Source organism: Pelophylax lessonae, assembly GCF_965119305.1.
Source record: "Pelophylax lessonae genome assembly, chromosome: 2".
Classification (NCBI taxonomy): domain Eukaryota; kingdom Metazoa; phylum Chordata; class Amphibia; order Anura; family Ranidae; genus Pelophylax; species Pelophylax lessonae.
Window position 1 is genome coordinate 659625881 of NC_138769.1, and position 15641 is coordinate 659641521.

Consider the following 15641-nt stretch of genomic DNA (forward strand, 5'->3'; position numbering starts at 1 on the left):
TGCCTGCAGCACTAGGGGGCTGGACTTCACCTGAGTTTACTCCTGTCTCTCATTGTCCACCTGAAGCTAATTGGTCATTAAGCAAGCTATAAAACACTGCCTCTCGCTTAGAGCAGTGTCAGTTCATTGCTGATCTTTGTTCCAAATAGTTCCTGTTTGATAGACTTTGTTCCTGTTTCCTGAGTGTGTGTTCCAAACTGACTCCGGCTTCCACCCTTACCTTCGCTCCTTGTTGTTCCTGCGACCTTATCTTCATCCCATCTCATGATCCTTATCCGGACTCGTGTCATCCAGTGACTACTGTTATTCCTGGACTTCCCTTCACATTGTATTCCTGCCGGTCCTGCTTATTGGAGCACCTTCCCTGCCAAGCCCCTGTGCACAGATTCACAGCCCAGGTGGCTTTCTTACCTGGTCACCTTGGACTGTGGATATCTGCAAGGGTGAGCGTACATCTCTGCGTTACAGACTCCAACAAAGGTAAGCTCCGTGACAAATTCCAACTCTGCTCTAGGCATCAGACTATATATTGGTTCCCAAGCCACCTAATGGGCACGCCTAACCAGGGATTGGCTGGGTCTCCATAAATATTCAGACTGCCCTTCTGTCTTTCCTCCCACTGTGATTCCAGAACACTCTAGAATGCAGGGGGAAATAATCAAACCAGCAGCCTGTAAAACACTGATCAGGCTAAAGCAATCAACAACTGCTCCACTGGCTACAGAGAAACCAAACTAAATTTACCTAGCATTGTATACACTAACTAGGAGGGTGCTACACCTATGTTTAGTCAATATTTCCTTATCCTGGAGTTCATCTTTAAAGTGCCTCTGTAATGTCCAAACTTCCAGTATCCTATCAGCAGTCCAACTTCCTCATATAACGTCCGCCAGTCCATGGATAAGGACTCCTTAGCTCCAGTTTAGGAAAGTCAACTGTGTTTTAGTCTAGCTATAGATATAAGATGGAAATCACATGTATATTAGTTCCAGTAAACGTCAGTTTAACCACTATGCTACTGGTGCAAATTTTAACATTTTTTGCACACATGTTAAAATCTGCATTTTTTGCTAAAATTCTAAATTGTTTTGACCCGATAGACTTCAATAAGAGAGCCTGTAAATATGACGAGGCGTCTCTACAGCCACCTAGATCACTTTTTCATGGAAGCTCAGAGTAACAATAGTAACAAGCTCACAGCATCCTTCGACTTGTTTTAATCTCTCAAGTACCAGCACACGTACAAAGATGAAAGGACTCCTCAAAATAAACAAATCTGGATATTATATTGAAAGAGTAACTCCACTTTCTGGGGGAAAAAAAATGCAAATAAAAAAAAAGCAATATAGCGTATACAATTGCTACACAAATCATATTGTAATTGAATGTTATTAAAAATTACCTTTCCTTTTCGATCTGCAGCTGTTTTAATTTTCTGAAAATGCTATGCAATATGGCTACCTCAAGCTGTTCTGTACACAGAATGTGTACTGACCACACCCAAGAAACATAATTTTTTGCTTGTGTGATTGGCTCACCAATTTTCCCAGAAGTCTGTCTAAAATACAAGTCAGATTTCTGGCATCCCTTGCAACAAAAATTTCATTTTTGGTGAGATACTCCCAATAGGAACACGTCTAAAGGGATGCAGGCCCAGCAGATTTCCTCATTAGAGCCCTGCAGCTGCCACAGTTAATATATAATTATGAAACCACTCCCATTAGACTCACTCAGCACAGAGGCACTGAGGAACAAACACAGATTTCTTCAGAATAACAAAAGGTAGGAATCTGCAACAAAGGTTGTTAAAATCCTTGTAATGTACAGAGATTACCCAGAGGGAAATGTTTTTTTTCTCAACAAAAGTGGAGTTACGCTTTAAACTAAAAAGAAAACTTTTTTTTTTAGTTTTGGATAGAGTGGAGATGGATTAGAACACATTTCAGTTGTTATTGCTGTCTGTGGTCCCATTAGGGAGATTCACTCTTTCTATTTGTCCCGTTTACCATTATCACCGACAGTGAAAGTAACTCCTAGATTTTAGGTTGTCACCAGATCAGGTATAGAGAGAAAATCCTCCAATGAGGACACTAGTTCTGATGAATATGGTGACAACCAGGAAATTGCTCACTTTGGAGGGATTTCTTATCACGTCCTGTTTTGGCTATGGGACAGGAAGTGAAGAAAATCTCCCCCATGGGACGAGATGGCAAAGACAAAACTGACAGGTGTTATAACCCCCCTTTACTCTATCCAATATGAAAAATAAGTTATACTTCTACTTTACTGTAAGGAAACTTTACCAAACTCGCTAAGCAGAATGGCCTTGTTAATCATAATCAAAACATTGTACGCTTTGGGCCGATGGCCTTGGAATACATTTAGACTGTTTATGCCCTTGACACGCATCAGTTAATGCTGAAACCAATACATAATTCAGTTATTTCCTCGTGCTCCATCATTTAAAATCTTTTTACAAGCCCACAGGTAAAAAGTATAGATTCACGCTTGTGCGTCTGCTTTTTTATGTACTTTTTGATGCATTTTTTTCAATGCTCTCTTTTAAAGTCTATGAGGCCAAAATTGCACTATATTGCACCAAAACAAGCATCAGAACCCTTTTCCAAGCCAGACGGAAATACATTGCACAGGTGTGAACAGGCCCCATGGACAATAATGGGATTTCTCTTGTCTCGCAATGTCGTGCAGCAAGTGAAGCAGAACATATCACACAGGTGGGAACTGGGACTAATGCCTCGTACACACGCATCGATTATTGGCCGTGAATTTTCGGCCAACGTCCGATCGGCCGATTTTCGGCTTGTTAGTATGATGCTTCCGACAGCCGACTCCGACTTTTCGGCCGAAAAAAATCTGGTGTGCAGGCTATAAAATTTTTGTTGGCCGTCAACACAACGGACGATTTTCCGTCAGTCAGTACAGATTTCGGCAGATAAAAATCTGATGAGCAAGACTGGGCATGCTCAGAGAAGAAAAAACACACGGAAAGTAAACCAGCACATGACATGACTTCTGAAGTAGATTTTTGTTGGCCGAGAAAATTCGTGTGCAGTCTAGGCACATTCCAACCCACAAAACAACACTCTGGACAAAAGTCGGACGATCGGTCGGCCGATAATCGTTGCGTGTGTACGAGGCATAAGGCTGGCCATACATTTTATTTTATTTTTTTTCACTCAACCAGTGGGTTGAACAAAAAAAAAATGTTTCGATTCTCCATCATTACACTCTGTGCCGATGGGAGAAACCCTTCCTTTTGTGTTCTGCTGGTGGGGAGCCTTCTCCGCCAGCAGAATACAATGATCAGTGTTGCTGGCTATAGCCAGCAGCACTAATCTTTTGGGAAAAAACAACAGACTAGTTGTACACAAGTCCATCAATAGAGCTAGCCAATACATGGATCAAAATTCAACTGGTCCCTCCTCAACAAGCCGAATTTCGATCCATGTATGGCCAGCTTAAGCATGTTTATATAAGATGATATCACCTAAATAGATTGCTAAATTGCCTTTCCCAAGATACTTTTTAAAGTCAACAAGTACACACATCAGAAAAGTCAGACAAAAGTAAAAAGTATTTTCTACATAATTATTCTGGGTCCGCAACCAAAAACCGAAACTAGAAAGGGTGGTTTAAGAACCAGCCAACTAAAATTTGCAAATGAAGAGTGAGCAGTGGCAGTCTACATGTTTCCTTTAAACCCGGGTATCCAACCTACGGTTATTTGGTGCTTGCTTAGGTATTTACTCCTAGACATTGAAGGAAAATGCTCATTAAACTTATTTCTACTAGCTAAATAATCTGGTTTATTTCTTTCACACTGTGATTTCGGTGATATCAGCTTGGTGGTTGAAGCAATTCCATGCTAGTCCAAACTGTGGTTAAGGGCCGAGCCCCCTAGCTCCCTTTTCAGCAGCACTGCTGTTCTTTTCACTGGTCCATGAGAATGTCTTCCCCAACTCTCCTGGCTCACTCAGCCCCAATCTCTTACCCCTCTGAGACTTACAGACTCCCTCAGTCCTCTGGACTGGCCTAGTCACCTTAGTTCTTCCAGTCCTCCAGACTCACTCAGCTGTCCCAACGCTCTCAGTCCTATGGGTAAGGAATCTTCCCTCCTGTGTACAGCACCTCTCTTAATGGGAGTATGCCTGTCTCCTGAGGGGAGCCCTACAGTCTGGCTAGGCCTCACTTATAATGAGTGCGCACACCTGTACACTCACAGCCTGCCGGTCTCTAGTAAGACCTGGACACAGGTTTGGAGACCACCCAAAACTCTGAAGTATCCAAACACCAGGCCCCGGTCCGGGATCACAAAACCTGAAAACAACTGAAACCACAGCCTTCTCCGCTCAGACACAATATTCTAGAACCCTGCACTCTGCAATAGTGTGAACCCCGTGTTGCTTTTCCCTATACTCACACAGTGGCAGGGCCTAGCACTGTCACAGCACATTTTTTTCTGTTTTGTACATTCTTTTTACTCTTTTTGAGTATTCTTTCTCTCTGACCATTTATAATTGGTCACGCTCATAAGGAAAATGTGGTGCTAGTAATGTTTTAAGGGGTCTTTAGCGGGATGTGACTTTTAAAAAGTCCATAAAGTATAACTGTATGGACTGTGCCCCATCTCTAACCATAACTGTAGCACAGATGCAGTCTCTGATAATCTCCTGTAACATGTCTGAAGACTCTGACCATCTCCTGTAGCATGTTTGAAGTTTCTGACCATCTCCTCTAGTATGTATGAAATCTTTAACCATCTCCTGTAGTATGTCTAAACTTTCTGACCATCTTCTGTAGTATGTCGAAAGTCTCTAACCATCTCCTGTGGAATGACCAAAGTCACTGACCATCCCCATTGGAATGTTTGAAGTCTCTGAACATCTCCTCAAGCATGTCTGAAGATTCTGACCATCTCCTGTAGCATGTTTGAATTTTCTAACCATCTCTTCTTGTATGTCCAAAATCGTTAACCATCTCCTCTAGTATGTCTAAACTTTCTGACTATCTTCTGTAGTATGTCGGAAGTCTCCCATCATCTCCTATAGCATGTCTGCAGTCTCTGGCTATCTCCTCTAGCATGTCTGAAGTTTCTGACCATCTCCTGTAGTATGCCTAAAGTTTCCAACCATCTTCTGTAGTATGTCTGAAGTCTCTGACCATCTCCTGTAACATGTCTGTAGTTTCTGACCATCTTTAGTAGCATGTCTAATGTTTCCAATCATCTTCTGTAGTATGTCTGAAGTCTCTGACCATCTTTTGTAGCAAGTTTGAAGTTTTTGACCATCTCCAGTAACATGTTTTTAGTCTGTGAACATCTCCTGTATCATGTCTAAAGTTTCTGGTCATCTAGTAGCATGTCTGCAGTCTCTGACCATCGACTGCCTCTATATCATCACATATATTGAATATCAATTGCGGCCACCTGGTGATATCAAGGGCCTCCTGTATCAAATAGGTTGGCCATCACTGCTTTAAACATTTCCACAACTTAGTTTCCAAAATATGTAAATAAAATCCTTTCTTATGAATACTAAAATGTTGCATGCACCGAACCTGGTATTTCAGCCTTTTAAAACTTGAGGCCTTGTGCAGATAAAAAAACACCTTTGAACTCCCACCATAGAGCTCAGTTACAGTGCCTTACGAAAGTATTCGGCCCCCTTGAACTTTGCAAACTTTTGCCACATTTCAGGCTTCAAACATAAAGATATAAAACTGTAATTTTTTGTGAAGAATCAACAAGTGGGACACAATCATGAAGTGGAACGAAATTTATTGGATATTTCAAACTTTTTTAACAAATAAAAAACTGAAAAATTGGGCGTGCAAAATTATTCAGCCCCCTTAAGTTAATACTTTGTAGCGCCACCTTTTGCTGCGATTACAGCTGTAAGTCGCTTGGGGTATGTCTCTATCAGTTTTGCACATCGAGAGACTGAAATTTTTGCCCATTCCTCCTTGCAAAACAGCTCAAGCTCTGTGAGGTTGGATGGAGAGCGTTTGTGAACAGCAGTTTTCAGTTCTTTCCACAGATTCTCGATTGGATGCAGGTCTGGACTTTGACTTGGCCATTCTAACACCTGGATATGTTTATTTGTGAACCATTCCATTGTAGATTTTGCTTTATGTTTTGGATCATTGTCTTGTTGGAAGACAAATCTCCGTCCCAGTCTCAGGTCTTTTGCAGACTCCATCAGGTTTTCTTCCAGAATGGTCCTGTATTTGGCTCCATCCGTCTTCCCATCAATTTTAACCAACTTCCCTGCTGAAGAAAAGCAGGCCCAAACCATGATGCTGCCACCACCATGTTTGACAGTGGGGATGGTGTGTTCAGGGTGATGAGCTGTGTTGCTTTTACGCAAAACATAACGTTTTGCATTGTTGCCAAAAAGTTCGATTTTGGTTTCATCTGACCAGAGCACCTTCTTCCACATGTTTGGTGTGTCTCCCAGGTGGCTTGTGGCAAACTTTAAACAACACTTTTTATGGATATCTTTAAAAATTGGCTTTCTTCTTGCCATTCTTTCATAAAGGCCAGATTTGTGCAGTATACAACTGATTGTTGTCCTATGGACAGAGTCTCCCACCTCAGCTGTAGATCTTTGCAGTTCATCCAGAGTGATCATGGGCCTCTTGGCTGCATCTCTGATCAGTCTTCTCCTTGTATGAGCTGAAAGTTTAGAGGGACGGCCAGGTCTTCATAGATTTGCAGTGGTCTGATACTCCTTCCATTTCAATATTATCGCTTGCACAGTGCTCCTTGGGATGTTTAAAGCTTGGGAAATCTTTTTGTATCCAAATCCGGCTTTAAACTTCTCCACAGCAGTATCTCGGACCTGCCTGGTGTGTTCCTTGTTCTTCATGATGCTCTCTGCGCTTTAAACGGACCTCTGAGACTATCACAGTGCAGGTGTATTTATACGGAGACTTGATTACACACAGGTGGATTCTATTTATCATCATTAGTCATTTAGGTCAACATTGGATCATTCAGAGATCCTCACTGAACTTCTGGAGAGAGTTTGCTGCACTGAAAGTAAAGGGGCTGAATCATTTTGCACGCCCAATTTTTCAGTTTTTTTATTTGTTAACAAAGTTTGAAATATCCAATAAATTTCGTTCCACTTCATGATTGTGTCCCACTTGTTGTTGAGTCTTCACAAAAAATTACAGTTTTATATCTTTATGTTTGAAGCCTGAAATGTGGCAAAGGTCACAAAGTTCAAGGGGGCCCTGTATGTGTCTATTAAAAAATATTTCATACATTTGTACTGCTATCAGTTTCCTGTAATCCCCTGCACAGCAACACTCCTATGGGAAGGAAGGGGGGGTCACCATTAAAAATCAATAACAGCTACACTGCTTTGTATGGCGCTGTCAGTGTAACTGTATGTTTTGCAGCTCCTCCTTACTTGACTATCTTCTTCAAAGTAAACTCATCATGAATGAAATATTGGGCTGCCACTGTGGATGTGGGAACCATAGCACTGAATATGACTGTCTTCATGAACATATGTCATAATACATGGAAAAAAACATTTCTAATACGTATTAATAAGATTGTTTACCTAATGATAATCTCTCTATAGATACGGTATACATAAAAATGAAAAGAACTGAAAAGACTACATTCATCACATGAGATAAATGGAGGCTGTCATTGTTGACCTCTCCTGAAAATACTATTTGCTTGGCTATCATGCTTATCCTCATATTTGTCTTCCGACTCTTGCATATCAAAAATACTTTAAAAGCACTGTAGTTTCCCTTTATGTTACAGGTAGTTGCACGTTCCTATCCAGCAAATAAAGAAAAGAACACCCCATCAGTTTGGACCGTAAACTATTTATATCTTGTGCGCAGCATTATAATCCTCTTATAGTTTAAGTCTGAATGACGACTCCTTGCTAAATGTAATCTGCAACCCAAGCACAAATATCCATTACCGAACAGTAATCAAACATAAACCAACATTATATCTGTAATCTTGATAGATCTTTTCAAACCAAATGACTGCATTGAGAGAACAAAACAGCGAGGCGTTAAAAAAAAAATTTGCCTGAATTATTTGTTTAAACATTAACTAAATAATGATCCTTTCAAAGGCAACAGTTAAGGGAATAGGAGAAGTCAGAAAAACAAAGGCAAAGCTAACAATGCAACTTTGCATAATAGAATTGAAACATCCCTGTGTACACCTAAAGCCTGGGCAGTCAACACCTTGACCAATGCTCGGAGATTCTGGTTTAGGGTTGTCTTGTCCTGGTTTTAGACCTGAGTTTTAAAATCTAAACTGCCAGAAAGATACTATTATTGGAAATTGAATAAATCACCTTTAGGTGAAGCTTATCTATAGTCAAGATGTAAAATCGTATATTCATTTCCACATTATGTTTCAATTATTTGTAGCCTACTCCTATTACTCTGAAGTTTGTAAACTTTTGTGAAGATCCACACGCATTTTCTTCCTTTATTACTTTGATATGTCCTGTGAGTAGGCACTGCGGTGTCACAAATATCACAGAGCCTGCATACTGAACGACAGAGGAGCTGAGAGGAGTTCCAGGAGGCGGAGTCAGTACAGGAATCACTGCTTGTAGGCAGAAAGGTACCATGGGATATGTAGTCATGAGAAATTTAAATAAAACAGCAGAGGCGAAGCTTTAAAGCATGCTGGGAACCCAGCAAGCTTTGAAAAGAGATGGTCAGCAGAACAGAGATATATCAAATAATCTTATATTGGATTGTTAAAGTAACTATTGTTTATATTGCAATTTATAATGTGGATGCTTTAAAATGAAAGTGTATGCTGTGACCATAGACCTCCTTTAACCATGAACAGTCATACAATGAATCCTGCAATGAGCAACAAGCTAGAGATCACAGTAGGTTTATAATAATTACAAGAGCCCACAATCAATCAAAAAATGCCTGTGTAGCTGAATCTACCCCAAAAAACTACAACCAAAAATGTCTAAGTAGCACATTAGGAGCAGTATGTCCCAATGGAATTACATCTGATACATAAGCATTATACACTGCTCATGAGCTAAATTTCCTTTTCACCCTGTTACCATTTCCTATATGTATGTAACAAGCATCGATGTCATTGCTGTCACCATCTTAGTATATGTTATATCCACTGTTCAGAAGCGAGGAAGCCATTGTTCGATCCATTGTCACCAATATCTATCACCATCTTCTATACATAAATACCATCTACTGCTCTACTGTTTACCAGCACAGTATCAAGGCTATCCTTTCAAGAGTCCTCCAAAAGCACTCACTAAATGGTTGAAAGACAAGGTAAACCAGTATGAAGCCTAAATTAACCTTTTAACAAGAGGTCGTATAAAACCTTCATCATTGATGTGACATCACCGCAGGTCACTGCCCACTTGGTACCTTTCTATTATATGATATTCATTTACTGTACATCCTTGTGGTTTTATGTGGAGAAAACGGCAATAAGGGCGCCAAAAGCGCACAAAACCTTGACAACCAATTTGAATTTTGTTTAGTTGATTTTCATAATTTTATCACAACATCATTTGTACTGTATAACTAAAATGTTACTAAGGGAAAAATGTTTTATTTTTTAGATTTGGATAGAGTGGAGATGGGTTAGAACTACTGTCACATCGGTATTGGTGTCAGTGACCTTGTTAAGGAGATTCACCATCTTTAATTGTTCTGATCATCGATTTCACTAGGAATGAAAGTGGGGTAAATCCAAAATTTTGAATTTTGCCACCAAAATAGGAATTAAGAGCAAATATTGCAAAGGTAACACTTGTTCCTGTGACATCTGTCTAGGAGGGGATTTCCCTCCCATTGGAAAGATATTCTCTCACTTCCTGTTGAGTCTATAGTACAGGAAGTGAAGGGAAATCCCCTTATGATACAGAGATGGCAAAAAGGCCTAACAGCAGTTTTAACCCTCCCCTACGCTATCTAAAAAAAAAAAAAAAAGCATTGGCGTTAGATACACTTTAAAAATGCATATACGTGTCATTATATCACCTACTTTAAGAGCTCCACAAATCTCTACTGTGTCGGCTTCCTCCACCACCGTGATACGGAAATTCGATGTCTGGAACAATTCCTTCAAGATCTTGCCTTGCTCCTTATTTTTGCTGCCTGGTGGAAACAATGTAGATATGACCTTCAGGACTATATTTATGTTATGTCTTGGACTCGTCCAATAACAAATTTCATACTAGTAGCTTACCGATTGTTGTCTCACAAAACTTTCCATCGGCAACTTCATTGGCAATGTTGGCACCCATCAGCACATTCATGGGGATGTCCAACCTCTCCCGAATGATATCTGATATGAGTCGGAGACCTTCTGGCCCCTCATCCACACCCTGGGAGGAATCAATTGACATTGCTATAACACAGTAATAGACAATCCAACAACAATGAAAAAAATTTTGGTGGCCCAAAAGAAACTGCGCAAAAATGGTGATATTCGATAATAAATTAATCAATCAAATTGTCATAAATTAATTAAATATATTAATTAAATATATATAAGAGGAATTGCTTCCATAGTGCAAGCTGCAATAAAAACTTATAAAACGCATAAAATGTGAAAAGAGTGGAATAAATTGCGCTCAGCACTTAAAACACACAAACACTTTTGTGTGCATAAATATGTGAATAAATGGTTATAAATAAATAAATATAAAATCCTAAATGTGAAAAAGTCCTTGGTAAAATAAATATATCAACAGTCCTTAAAGTGCCCAGTGCAATACAGATCTCTCAGCAATGACTGAATATCACTCTAACTTCAAGTGAGGGACCTCCACCTTAAGGGACTTTCTCCACCCAGTGCTCGGGGTAAATACTTCTTACCAAAGCTGGTGGACCCCTTAATTACAGGGGGTCTAAAGCAGCGTAAATGGTCCACAAATGCCTCCAAGCTATCCTTCAGGTCCCTTTATATATGGCTCAGCTCGCATAAGGAACTCCAAGTAATTCCAGGATATTATGGGGAGAAAGATAAGGAAACTCCAATAGTGTAGTATGTTCTAATATTAGGGTTTATTAATGAAATTGCACTTACTCAAACATTAGAAACAAATGCCTTCATGCGATAAATGCAGCATGGGTTCGGTGTACGGGACGCTCCTCTGCTCCTGCGTATCACCAACCCGGAACTCCACGGTCTCACGTTCCCGACGCACGTTTCGTCAGACGCGCTGACGTCATCAGGGGATCATGTGACCGTACGTTTCCATTCACAATAAATAGAGGTATCTAGCTGACAACATCCAATCGCTGGCCGGCGGTTTCTGAACCGCCCATTCCTTTCGGGATGCTAGGTTCACTCCCATACCCGGAAGTGCTCCGCGGCCATTTCTTATTTGGGCAAATCGCCAGTAGTTTACTATAACAAGCCCGAATAGACAATCGGCAGTATTATGCTAATACAAAAGGGGATCCGATTGCCATACTAAAGATTGATGGAATAATCAAATGCCAATCAATGTATAACAAATCAAGGCGATGGGATGCTGTTTACAATAAATGAATGTTATATATAAATATATTACCCTCAATGCAATATTTAGAACCATACTACATAAACTTTTATTTTATTAAAATATTAAATAAATTTATTAATTTAAACATATCCCTAAAAATTAATGTGTAGTAATTTTTTTTTTTTATTATTGTTAAAATTGTTAAATATTTTTTATTTTTCTAATTGTTAATAAAATTAATATTAATATTGGTAAGGCAAGACAGATGAAGTGCACTATATAATTTCTAAAAATAATTTTTCATAAATTTTAGAAATTATATAGTGCACTTCATCTGTCTTGCCTTACCAATATTAATATTAATATCAATTTTATTAACAATTAGAAAAATAAAAACTATTTTTTAACAATTTTAACAATAATAAAAAAAAAAAAAAAATTTTACTACACATTAATTTTTAGGGATATGTTTATATTAATAAATTTATTTAATATTTTAATAAAATAAAAGTTTATGTAGTATGGTTCTAAATATTGCATTGAGGGTAATATATTTATATATAACATTCATTTATTGTAAACAGCATCCCATCGCCTTGATTTGTTATACATTGATTGGCATTTGATTATTCCATCAATCTTTAGTATGGCAATCGGATCCCCTTTTGTATTAGCATAATACTGCCGATTGTCTATTCGGGCTTGTTATAGTAAACTACTGGCGATTTGCCCAAATAAGAAATGGCCGCGGAGCACTTCCAGGTATGGGAGTGAACCTAGCATCCCGAAAGGAATGGGCGGTTCAGAAACCGCCGGCCAGCGATTGGATGTTGTCAGCTAGATACCTCTATTTATTGTGAATGGAAACCTACGGTCACATGATCCCCTGATGACGTCAGCGCGTCTGACGAAACGTGCGTCGGGAACGTGAGACCGTGGCGTTCCGGGTTGGTGATACGCAGGAGCAGAGGAGCGTCCCGTACACTGAACCCATGCTGCATTTATCGCATGAAGGCATTTGTTTCTAATGTTTGAGTAAGTGCAATTTCATTAATAAACCCTAATATTAGAACATACTACACTATTGGAGTTTCCTTATCTTTCTCCCCATAATATCCTGGAATTACTTGGAGTTCCTTATGCGAGCTGAGCCATATATAAAGGGACCTGAAGGATAGCTTGGAGGCATTTGTGGACCATTTATGCTGCTTTAGACCCCCTGTAATTAAGGGGTCCACCAGCTTTGGTAAGAAGTATTTACCCCGAGCACTGGGTGGAGAAAGTCCCTTAAGGTGGAGGTCCCTCACTTGAAGTTAGAGTGATATTCAGTCATTGCTGAGAGATCTGTATTGCACTGGGCACTTTAAGGACTGTTGATATATTTATTTTACCAAGGACTTTTTTCACATTTAGGATTTTATATGTATTTATTTATAACCATTTATTCACATATTTATGCACACAAGCACTTTTTGGTTGTGTTTTAAGTGCTGAGCGCAATTTATTCCACTCTTTTCACAATCCAACAACAATGTAGAACAAGGAACGCAGCAATGTGTTGATCAGTGTTTGCACACATTTTTCACGTGTTCCAGGCTTTAGCGGTTTTGTTCTAGGCAATAGAAAGCTAATTACCAGGAGGAGGAGGAGATGAGGAGATGGTTGTAAAGTGTAAAATCACACGAAAAACGCATGTTACGTGAATTTTTCAGATGCCCCCACTAAAGTCTGTTGGGGCTAAGAATGCATGATCATGCCCCAAAGGAGCTCATGGACATTTCTGAGCGTTGAGAGACAACACATCACTCAAATGTGAATAGGCACAATTAAATAAAATTAGAATTTGTGTGCCAAGCGTTTAAGCACTTTTGAAAAAAATAAAAATGCTTCAAATCATGGTTAATGGGGGTTTGGGTTTTTTTTTTTACATATGTAATAGGACCTCAGCATTTTGTTCCGTCTTGACCTTTATGGTCAATTATAAAAAGAAATTGTAATTCTAGGGCTGGAACAGAAGCGAGAAAGACCACTGGCTGCAGCAGGAGAGAACAATAAGGTAGGTAATCTTCTGCGTGACATCCCTTGACTAAACAAGTTGTAATTCATGAATATATAGACCTCATACTTAAGCGTACACCTGTGTGATGCTATGAGTAAGGCTGCGGCCGAAACGCGTAAGCACATATGGACTCTGTTATTGCTGTTGTGCTTTAATAAAGCCTACTAAAGAAGAAGCATCAAGTGGCCAGCTTTTGTTTGATTGTACACTCGTGTGATGGCTGCATTTTGCCTGCACATATTACACTGGTGTTCCGTGCATCCGTGTGCAGGCAGTTTCATTCATGCTAATTGGGAAGCAGCAGCTGCACGGACACAGCTACTAGTTCCAATTTGACATACATGTGGGTGCGAGAATGTAGAAAGTGTGAGTACTGGGACACACATCCCACACACCGATGTCCACTTGGGAACTGCTGAAAAACAGGGCCCTCACACTGGTATACGCTTAAGTACACCCACTAAAACAAGGCCGAGGTGGGGTTACCAATTTAACATTTTTTATAGCTGGTCAGAGTTCAGCTTTAGGCTGGGTTCACACTGATGCAGTGCAGGAACCATAGATATTCCTGTGTGGGTTAAAGTTAATGAAACCCCAAAATCAGTTTGCAGAATGCAGTGCGAACTTTGGAATCGGATCGCATGGGTCTGATCACCCATGCGATCCGATTCTGATGCAGACAAAAAAAGGGTCCTGCACTTTTTTGGTGAAGGTCCAGTGTGAACCAAGCCATACATAATGTATGGCTTAATTTGCACCGCGCTGAATTTGCAAAGCGATTCCTGTACAAATGACATGCGATGTGGTAGACTGCATCCGTGTGAACCCAGCCTTAAAGAGAAAAGAGAAATACACATACTGTCATAACTAACCTCCTTTTCAAAATGCTAGTCTGCATCCTTATCTCTGATTTCACTTCTTAATATCTCACTTAAAGAGGAAGTAAACCCTCCTCTGTAACTTTTACCTATAGGTAAGCCTATGATAAGGCTTACCTATAGGTACTGTAAATATCTCCTAAACATGCACCGTTTAGGAGATATTTACCTTACATGCAGCCAGTGACATCACTGGCGCATGCGCTCTGAAGGAACGGCCGCTCATGCCGTCCCTTCAGAGCTCCGTGCCGTGACCGTCGGCTCCCGCGCACGTGCGCGGGAGTGATGTCACCGCGGCTCCGGCCAATCAGATGGCCCCGGATGCCGCGATCCCGGAAGACGGGCGACTGGACATGTCGCTCATCATACAGGTAAGCGGGCGGCATGGCGGGGGTTCGTTCTAAGGTAAGTATTTCATAATGAGCTAGTATGCGGTCTACAGCTGAAAATACACTGACTGACCAAAAAAAAAAGTCGCCACCTGGAATTAACTAAGCAACTAACTAAACTAAGCATGCAGTAACGATCCTATTGGATCGTTACTGCATGTACCCAAAGAATGAGGTCAGCTGACTAAGTGAATATACTGAATGACCAGGTTATTCCATCAATGGATTTTTTCTTCCCTGATGGCACGGGCATATTCCAAGATGACAATGCCAGGATTCAACGGGCTCAAATTATGAAAGAGTGGTTCAGGGAGCATGAGACATTATTTTCACACATAGATTGGCCACCACAGAGTCCAGAACTTAACCCCATTGAGACTCCTTGGGATGTGCTGGAAAAGGCTTTGCGCAGTGGTCAGACTCCCCCATCATCAATACAAGATCTTGGTGAAAAATGAATGCAGCACTGGACGGAAATAAATCTTGTGACTTTGCAGAGGCTTATCGAAACAATGCCACAGCGAATGCGTGCCGTAATCAAAACTAAAGGCGATCCAACATGTGTGACCTTTTTTTTTTTGGTGGCGACTTTTGGCCAGGCAGTGTATTTAACATTCTATATAGACAATGCATGATTCTCAAGCTGCTGAATTACATTATATAATATAATGATATCACTGAAACCATACAGATCCGGGAACAATCACTCACACCTTTATGAGAGAAAGCCCAAACGCTCCTTTCTTTATATGAGATTTCAGCTGATCACATAATTTCCCAATGAACTGATGGGGGA

At 40.2% G+C, this 15641-nt stretch overlaps 1 protein-coding gene across 1 annotated transcript in view; it reads right to left on the reverse strand.

The window, feature by feature from the left end:
• GPD1 (glycerol-3-phosphate dehydrogenase 1) overlaps window positions 1-15641 on the reverse strand; it is an 82066-nt gene that overhangs the window by 38514 nt on the left and 27911 nt on the right. The window contains exons 3-5 of the mRNA XM_082248467.1: window positions 15559-15641; window positions 10256-10394; window positions 10052-10164 (exon numbers count right to left, since the gene is read on the reverse strand). The exon at window positions 15559-15641 is cut by the window's right edge and continues 58 nt beyond it. Coding sequence (XP_082104593.1) covers window positions 10052-10164; window positions 10256-10394; window positions 15559-15641 — 335 coding nt within the window. The remainder of the gene's footprint in view (window positions 1-10051; window positions 10165-10255; window positions 10395-15558) is intronic.